The 10,000-nt window shown below is 45.3% G+C and overlaps 1 protein-coding gene across 1 annotated transcript in view; it reads left to right on the top strand.

Annotated features, from left to right (window-relative positions):
* The window catches only part of LOC138945807 (annexin A4-like), an 88,741-nt gene extending 87,402 nt beyond the window's left edge, over positions 1-1,339 (top strand). The window contains exon 9 of the mRNA XM_070317316.1: positions 93-1,339. Coding sequence (XP_070173417.1) covers positions 93-215 — 123 coding nt within the window. The 3' untranslated portion in view covers positions 216-1,339. The remainder of the gene's footprint in view (positions 1-92) is intronic.
* Positions 1,340-10,000: the final 8,661 nt, after the last annotated feature.

Raw genomic sequence — 10,000 nt, 5'->3', positions numbered from 1 at the left:
ACGACGTTGGCTGTTGCTATCCATACTCACTGTGTTGTACATGTGGACTTTGTTACCTCACACTTGACTTTTGAATCTGGTTAAACGTGCAGGTGGACCTTGGCTTCATCAAGCAAGAGTTTCAGCGGCTGTATGGCAAGACCCTGGCCTCCTTCATCAAGGGAGACACTAGCGGCGACTACAAGAAGATTCTGCTCGCGCTCTCTGGAGAGTAGCGTTCCTTGCATCGCACGGCGTTGAGTGACGTCAACGCTGAGTGCGAGCAGGCTGGTTAGACTGTCAACATGGCTTGCCTGACACACACAGTGGGCCTCTCTCTTCGGCTGTCTGGACTCTGCAGGCAAGCTAGGCTTCACTCAATTACATAGCTAGTTAAACTATTTGGGACAAATTATACAGAGATGTTGGCCTCAAATGTCATATTCGAAAGCCTGACGACGGTGGCGATGAAAATAATCGTCGTTATCTCGAGTGCAGATTTGTTGATCCTCGGAAGAAAATATCAGGTAATAAACCAACAGCAAGCTTCTCATGCGAGAAACTTATCATAAAAAGTAACACTGGGACTAATAGCAGCACTGATTTGTAGCCAACGGTCATTCGTTTTCAACATTTCACATCGTGTTTCAACATTGATAAACGTCAATGTCACCATTTTTTTTCTACGTTTGGTTGATTTTCTACACAGCATCAGAAAGTTTTTAGGAAAAGTAGGATTGTCAGTGTATCGTCCGTGTTGAGTTTGACCGGCAGAATGTTCTTGTAGTCTCGGTTAGCGTCTCCTTTCGGCTGTTCCGTGCACCTTGCTTCATTGAACGTGTCATGTACAAGATACACGCTCTTGGCTTTCTTCCTCCCATTGTTCTCTTGTTTGGTTGCTTGTTTGCATGTTACAGCTGTGTCGCAATGTACGATGTGCAAGCCGAGAATGATTTGTACACACCATTTTTACTGTCAAACGACGTGCAGCATAATAAACTGCTCTGTGGAAACTACCCCCTTGAGCGGGGCAAGTGTTGTGCTTCTTACAGTATTTTTTGTCAGCCTTTTCGTATCAGAGTCATTGTGTACTTGATGCAAATACACATTGTGCAGCCCGTAGCTGTGTTTGCATGACTAGTTCTTAGCAATTTAAAATGACATTGAATTTCTGTTTAAGGTTATAGTGATGTTGTATTAGATCGACATTTTGCTTGAACGTGACTGCTCTGTGTCTGGTATCTTGGGTGCTGGCTGAACCTCTCTCACACACACACACACACACACACACACACACACACACACACACACACACACACACACACACACACACACACACACACACACACACACACGCACATCCATTGAAGTTTTAGACATTGGAAGTGTGCTGTACAATTGAACAACAAATAGACAGTTGCTTGACTTATCCAGATATACTATAACTTATAAGCGAGGTTATTAGACAATTATCGTTACAATCTTAATCATTAACTGTCACATGTCAATCAAACATTTCTAGCAAGTCACAGACCGCTGTTTGTTATACTGGTTTGTTCCTTTCTCCAAATATGGCAACAATACAACTGAATTATGCAATGTTATACTGTAGATCATAAGACAAAATTAAAATTACTTAGAACGTATTTGTGATGCGTGTATTCCTTGTCAGTAGCGTTCATAAACGCGACACCCCACTGGCACGATAGCCACTATCGGGTGACACCCCACTAGCGCGACATTCTTTAAGAGCGACAGCCACTAGCGCGATAGCCACTAAGACGACACCCCATTGAAGCGACACCTCACTAGAACGATGACTAATTATAGCGGGCAACACTGCGCTAGCGCGACACTCCACAACGCGACAACAACAAGCGCGATAACCACTAGCGCAACACGCCACAACGCGACAACCACAAGCACGACAACCACTAGCGCGACATCCACTAGCGCGACACCTCACAACGCGACAACCACTAGCCTGACAAGCACTAGCGCGACACCCCACAACGCGACAACCACTAGCGCGACACCCCACAACGCGACACCCCGCAACGCGACAACCACTAGCGCTACAACCACTAGCGCAACATCCATTAGAGCGACACCCCACAACGCAACAACTACTAGCACGACATCCACTAGCACGTCACCCCACAACGCGACAACCACTAGCGCTACATCCACTAGCGCAACATCCACTAGCGCGACATCCCACAACGCGAAAACCACTAGCCTGACAACCATGCACTAGCGCGAAAACCACCAGCGCGACACCCCACAACGCGAATACCACTAGCGCGACACCCCACAACGCGAATACCACTAGTGCGACACCCCGCAACGCAAATACCGCTAGCGCGACACCCCGCAACGCGAATACTACTAGCGCGACACCCCACAACGCGAATACCACTAGCGCGACACCCCGCAACGCGAGTGCCACTAGCGCGACACCCCACAACGCGAGTACCACAAGCGCGACACCCCACAACGCGAATACCACTAGCGCGACACCCCGCAACGCGAATACCACTAGCGCGACACCCCGCAACGCGAGTACCACAAGCGCGACACCTCAAAGGCGCGACAACCACTAGCCTGACATTTCAATGACATATGTGATCATGTAGACACGAACTGACGCACGCCCATGCTGATAGAGTGTCGCGCTTATGGCTGTCGCAAGTGTGGGGTGTCGCGTTAGTGGTCAGGTGTCGCGTTAGTGGTCAGGTGTCGCGTTAGTGGTCAGTTGTCACGTTAGTGGTCAGTTGTCGCTCTAGTGGTCAGTTGTCGTGCTAGTGGTCAGTTGTCGTGCTAGTGGTCACTTGTCTTGTTAGTGGTCAGTTGTCGCTCTAGTGGTCAGTTGTCGCTCTAGTGGTCAGTTGTCGTGCTAGTGGTCAGTTGTCGCGTTAGTGGTCACTTGTCTTGTTAGTGGTCAGTTGTCGCTCTAGTGGTCAGTTGTCGCGTTAGTGGTCAGTTGTCGCGTTAGTGGTCAGTTGTCGCGTTAGTGGTCAGTTGTCGCTCTAGTGGTCAGTTGTCGCGTTAGTGGTCAGTTGTCGCTCTAGTGGTCAGTTGTCGCGTTAGTGGTCAGTTGTCGCTCTAGTGGTCAGTTGTCGCGTTAGTGGTCAGTTGTCGCTCTAGTGGTCAGTTGTCGCGTTAGTGGTCAGTTGTCGCTCTAGTGGTCAGTTGTCGCGTTAGTGGTCAGTTGTCGCGTTAGTGGTCAGTTGTCGCTCTAGTGGTCAGTTGTCGCGTTAGTGGTCAGTTGTCGCGTTAGTGGTCAGTTGTCGCGTTAGTGGTCAGTTGTCGCTCTAGTGGTCAGTTGTCGCGTTAGTGGTCAGTTGTCGCTCTAGTGGTCAGTTGTCGCGTTAGTGGTCAGTTGTCGCTCTAGTGGTCAGTTGTCGCGTTAGTGGTCAGTTGTCGCTCTAGTGGTCAGTTGTCGCGTTAGTGGTCAGTTGTCGCTCTAGTGGTCAGTTGTCGCGTTAGTGGTCAGTTGTCGCTCTAGTGGTCAGTTGTCGCGTTAGTGGTCAGTTGTCGCTCTAGTGGTCAGTTGTCGCGTTAGTGGTCAGTTGTCGCTCTAGTGGTCAGTTGTCGCGTTAGTGGTCAGTTGTCGCTCTAGTGGTCAGTTGTCGCGTTAGTGGTCAGTTGTCGCTCTAGTGGTCAGTTGTCGCGTTAGTGGTCAGTTGTCGCTCTAGTGGTCAGTTGTCGCGTTAGTGGTCAGTTGTCGCTCTAGTGGTCAGTTGTCGCGTTAGTGGTCAGTTGTCGCTCTAGTGGTCAGTTGTCGCGTTAGTGGTCAGTTGTCGCTCTAGTGGTCAGTTGTCGCTCTAGTGGTCAGTTGTCGCTCTAGTGGTCAGTTGTCGCGTTAGTGGTCAGTTGTCGCTCTAGTGGTCAGTTGTCGCGTTAGTGGTCAGTTGTCGCTCTAGTGGTCAGTTGTCGCGTTAGTGGTCAGTTGTCGCTCTAGTGGTCAGTTGTCGCGTTAGTGGTTGCTTGTCACGTCAGTGGTTAGTTGTCGCTCTAGTGGTCAGTTGTCGCGTTAGTGGTCAGTTGTCGCGTTAGTGGTCAGTTGTCGCTCTAGTGGTCAGTTGTCGCGTTAGTGGTTGCTTGTCACGTCAGTGGTTAGTTGTCGCTCTAGTGATCAGTTGTCGCGTTAGTGGTCAGTTGTCGCGTTAGTGGTCAGTTGTCGCGTTAGTGGTCAGTTGTCACTCCAGTGGTCAGTTGTCGCGTTAGTGGTCACTTGTCACGTTAGTGGTTAGTTGTCGCGCTAATGATCAGTTGTCGCGTTAGTGGCTGTCGCCCTAGTGGTTGTTGTACCAGTGGGGTGTCGCGGTAGAAGTAATCGCGCCTGTGGATGTCGCGTTAGTGGCTGTCGCCCTAGTGGTTGTTGTACCAGTGGGGTGTCGCGGTAGAAGTAATCGCGCCTGTGGATGTCGCGCTAGTGGTTGTCGTGCTAGTGGTTGTTGCGCTAGAAGTTGTTGCACTAGTGGATGTCAGGCTAGTGTTTTTTGCGCTAGGAGATGTCGCTCTGGTGGTTGTCGGGCTAGTGGATGTCGCGCTAGTGGTTGTCGCGCTAGTGGTTGTCGCGCAAATTGTTGTTACGCTAGTGGTTGTCGCGCAAATTGTTGTCACGCTAGTGGTTGTCGCGCTAGTGGTTGTCACGCTAGTGGTTGTCGCGCTAGTGGTTGTCGCGTTAGTGGTTGTCACGCTAGTGGATGTCGCGCTAGTGGTTGTCGCGCTGGTGGATGCCAAGCTAGTTGGAGTTAACAGTTGATGTTTTGTTTAACCACACGTATCAATATATACTGTCCTTGCCAACATGTTTGGTTTTTGTTGTTGTCTTACTTTAAGTTGTTATGTTTATGTTGTTAGATGTTACGCATTCAGGAACCATTGAGGCTAGACAAGATGATTGACACTTGTGTAGCCTAGTCTCTAGCTCCCTGCCTCTTGTAATCACAGGCACTGTAACACTACTGTCACTGCAGTGCATACACCACACTGTCACAGGCACGTGACGTTTTACATTAGTGAGCGACTAGCCTGGTTCATTCCATGATCGCCGGTTTAATGGTAGAAGATGAAACTTAGAAAACGCAGAACCTTTGCTGGACCATTTAGGCATACAAAGCCCTCAGCAAAAAACAAGACGAAAACACGAAGTGGCATCAGGGAAAATTCTGCCAACTGCTTGGACAGATTGTGACGTCTCGTGTATATATACATTCACGGAATTGCCCAAATTCGCGGAATCGGCACTAGACTGGCTGTCGCTTTTGCGAAATGGGAAAATTTTAGAAGCCTTTACGCATTTTCGGTAAAACGCTGCCGATTTCGCGAAATGGGCAGCGATTTGCCGATTACGCAAAATGGGATTTTTGTGTGCCTATTCCGCGAATTCGGCACGACATAATATACCATCAAGTAACTCCACACAGCACAGTGTCTTACCCATTGTTCATGTTTATCTAGTTGAGTCAAACATGACCCTAAATACACAGCACAACTTTGTAGTTTGACTTGCTTGACTGATGTCTAGAACTGTTATTCATGATGGTGTGATTGTTTTGTTATTTCTATTCGTTTCTTTGCTGAATGGACATGTACTCTGAACAGTCCTCATATTGTCTGAATGGACATGTACTCTGAACAGTCCTCATATTGTCAATGTTTCAAATAAAACCATTCATACGGAGATCACGCGTTTCTGTTACATGTACTAAGGCATAAAAAAAAATAGGTGTGGTTACGGTAACCCGACCTACCCTATTTTTAGGGGCCGACCCTATAACTTTTTTATTACATTTGTCAAAAAAACACACAAAAAAACAAGAAAACGAGTGCAGAAAACGCAATGAAAGCGAAATGGCCCGAGTCGCACACTTATTTCCCTGATAAGTAGGTTTAATTTGTACACATTACAAAAAAAAGTTAAAAAAAAAGAAAAGTGATTGCCTACCTTCCTACCCTATTTTTTTTGGCTATGTTACCGTAACCACACCAATTTTTTTTGGCCTAAGTTTTGTAATGTGATCGCAGATGCGGTCGACATGATGTTTCACATTCATATAGACGCACACACACACACACACACACACACACACACAGAAACAGACAGACACAGACACACACACAAACACACACAGTCACACACACACAGACAGGCACAGACACACACACAAACACAAACACACAGTCACACACACAGACACAGACAGGCACAGACAGACATACAGACACACACACACACACACATAGACACATACACAGTCACACACACACACTTACACACTCTCTCTCTCTCTCTCTCTCTCTCTCTCTCTCTCTCTCTCTCTCTTTTAGCGTCAACTTACAAGACAGAGGGAACTTTGTGCGGCCTGATGATGGTAAGACACAGACAACCAGAAGGCGGGTGTTCACTCTCTGTCAAACAATGGATCAACACATTTCTTTTTTCAAGGAAAAGATTTTGAAGCTAATGATTTTGTGTCTTAATGCTTGTATTTTGGTTTTGTACATGTGTATAATAATGTCATTGTAAAGCGATTGGAGCATTTAGGTAAGCGCTCTGTAAGTTTCCATTATTATTATTATTATTATTATTATTATTATTATTATTATTATTATTATTATTAATGCAGTAATGATCTCTGGTCTTTTAGAAGACATATAATATTTATTTTGGAGCGATCCGAGCTGAAATGAATTTTTGGTGATTTGTTTAATAGGTAGGGTGCATACAAATCGTGAACACGTTTTTCTGACAAGAGGCGAAGCCTTCAAGGCTCCCGTCAGAAACCGACAAACAGTAACACAAACTCAATCACTCCGTCACACATACACACACACAGTAAGCATAGACACGGTGCTGTCTGTCTGTAGCTTACTTACGGGGACACGACTGCCACTGAGATCGACACTGCCCTTTCGACAGCGCTTCCTCGCGCAGACACTGAAAACACTCTGTGCAGATCAACCTGTAGGAAATCTCCTTTGGTATCTTCTTTATCTATATTTTCTGGAGCCACTACGAAACCAAACAATGTGAAATCGTCTTCCCCGGTTAGAACTGAGAAGTGAATCTATACCACAATCCTTCACGCGATCTGACCTAACCTTGACCCCTGACCTGGTCTACATACCACACACAACACAAACCAGTCACCTGTTTTTACCCCCCCCCACCCCCCCCCCCCACCCCCCCCCCCAAAAAAAAAAACAAAAAAACACCACCACCACCCGTTTTCTTTGGATACACACTTTATCTACATACGTGCCGACGAAATGTTGATCATTGCTTCAATACTTTGAAGCTGTTGCTTGGATAATAACCCGGTAAAATTAGTATTTCGGTGTTCAGTCAAATGTTAAAGTTTCTAGCACGCACGCACGCACGCACAGACAGACAAAAGTTAGCATCGCATAGGCTACACTTACGTGAGCCAAAAAACTGGGACCAAAAATGTTCTGCATTAAAATCCCGTCGAAGCTGTCATCGTCTTAAAATTTGGTTGTTGCTGCATGCATGGAGTAGATGCAGGAACCTTTCGCTCTGCCTGTCTGATGCTGAAGTCTGGTCATAAACACACACACACACACACACACACACACACACACACACACACACACACACACACGCTCACACACATTCACACACACACACACACACACTCACACACACTCACACACACACACACACACACACACACACTCACACACACACACACACACACTCAGACACACACACACACACACACACACACACACACACACACACACACACACACACACACACACACACACACACACATTCACCAAGTCCCTCGTTTTGATTCCCCATCTATGTTAAAACATGTAGTCAAACTTGAAAATGGAATATAAACAATCCGGATCTTACAGCAAGAATGACATTGTTGGGTTTTGTTCTTTGTTGGTTCATTCGTCGATCAATATGGTATTCGTCATTGGTATTTTCCTTGTTTTGTTAATTCATGTGTCCTTTCTCACAGAGGCACAGGATGAAATAAAAGCCGGACAAACCGGAACAGGATGTGTCGTCAAGTTACCGTTATCCCCGAGTACGCAGTAGGAGGGTCCAGCAGACTTTAATTGTGTGTCTGTGTGTGTGTCTGTCTGTCTCGACTTAACAGCTTATTGCTGGGAAACTACTGGGCGCAGTTCGTTCAAAAGTTGATACACTAACTTGATAATAGGTCCGATTGATCGTATTAAAACTTCATAATGTTACCTGGGACCTAAATGCCAAATAAATCACAAAATCCACTCTTAACGGCGGGCGCAATTCGCGGTGGGATAGAACAGCCGTTCGGCTAATCCGCCAGCCAGCCAGCGACAGCGACACCAGGCTTATTGCGTGCGTGCGTGCTTTGCGTGCGTGTACCACTGTGCGCGAGGAGTATAGGCATTTGAGTTCACTGGCGAATGATAGAATTGGTGGCTTGGTGGAAAGCGTTTCCGACTATATGACTAAAGTGATCCGGGTTCGATTCCCGGCATGGGCTGTCTGTGTTTTTTATTTTTTTATTTTTTTTTTATAATAAATTCTTGTTTACTATTGTTTATTATGAACGTTTTAATGTTTTATTTTACTGTAATAATTTTTTTAATTGTGTAAAATAAATAAATAAAATTTTTTTTTTTTTTTTTTTTTTTTTCAAATCCAAGGGATCCGGGTTCGATTCCCGGCATTGGCGGTCTATTTTATTTTATTTTTTTTAATTCTTGTTTACTATTGTTTATTATGAACGTTTTAATGTTTTATTTTACTCTAATAATTTTTTAATTGTGTAAAATAAATAAATATATATATATTTTTTTTAAATCCACGTGCACAAGACAAAAACTTTCATACTGGGGGAGCGAGCCAGTCTGAAGAGTACTCGGGTCCAGCGCCAGCGTTTTTTATGTTTTATAGGCTTTCTAAGTTGTAATCTTTATTGTACGGCCATGTGCCATGTCGTTAACAGCGATTGTGTATTGAGAAAATAGCTTTTAATTGTTGTATTTTTTATTTAAACACAACGTGTACCTTCTCTGTTGCGAACGATTGTACAATGATGTGTCATTTAAGAATAACAAGTTATTTCTTTATTGGTCTTTTTTGCCTTTTATGTGAAAGTCAAACTGTCGAAGCCGGCAACGTTGTCATCTTGTTGTCAGCTAGCCTTACCAGTCACACAATCAATAACACAAAGAGAGAGAGAGAGAGAGAGAGAGAGAGAGAGAGAGAGAGAGAGAGAGAGAGAGAGAGAGAGAGAGAGAGAGAGAGAGAGAGAGAGAGAGAGAGAGAGAGAGAGAGAATTAGAGAATTGAATTAAATTGAACTTTATTTTACAAGGATTAAGATTTAAGGCTATGCCTTTTCTTACAATCTGTCGTTGGGACGCACAAACACACAATGATAAATACAAAATTAGAGAGAGAGAGAGAGAGAGAGAGAGAGAGGAGGGAGAGAAAGGGAGGGAGGGAGAAGGAGTGAGATAGAGAGAGAGAGGGAGTGAGATAGAGAGAGTGAGAGAGAGAGAGAGAGAGGAGGGAGAGAAAGGGAGGGAGGGAGAGAGGCAGACAGAGAGAGAGAGAGAGAGAGAGAGAGAGAGAGAGAGAGAGAGAGAGAGGGAGGGATAGAGATAGAGATATGGAGAGAAACAGAGAGAGAGAGAGACATTGGTGCAGTAGCTTTACCTGTATCACAATGAAAGAACGAACGAACTTTATTTTACAAGGATTAAGGTTTAAGGCACGTTGCATTGTCTCAACAATCAGTTCTCTTGTCCTGGTGCTGATAGGAAGTTTACAACAAGCACTATATTTGTGTACAAAAAGCAAGTCTCTAAGACATAACTTGAGTTTCAACCTGTTTGTCCCTATTCAATGTGTCACCTTTTGACATTGAGCCATAGCCTATGAGAACAAAAATGGCGGTACACTATGACGACTTAACGAAGAGTGTGTTCGTTTGGTTTGTTGCTTTGTTGGTTTGTCTGTCGATACGTTTTTTCGTTTA

The sequence above is a fragment of the Littorina saxatilis genome, linkage group LG13 (assembly GCF_037325665.1).
Source record: "Littorina saxatilis isolate snail1 linkage group LG13, US_GU_Lsax_2.0, whole genome shotgun sequence".
Taxonomy (NCBI): Eukaryota; Metazoa; Mollusca; class Gastropoda; order Littorinimorpha; family Littorinidae; genus Littorina; species Littorina saxatilis.
Note: the sequence above shows the minus strand (reverse complement) of the source record. Positions and strands in the feature narration are given on the sequence as shown.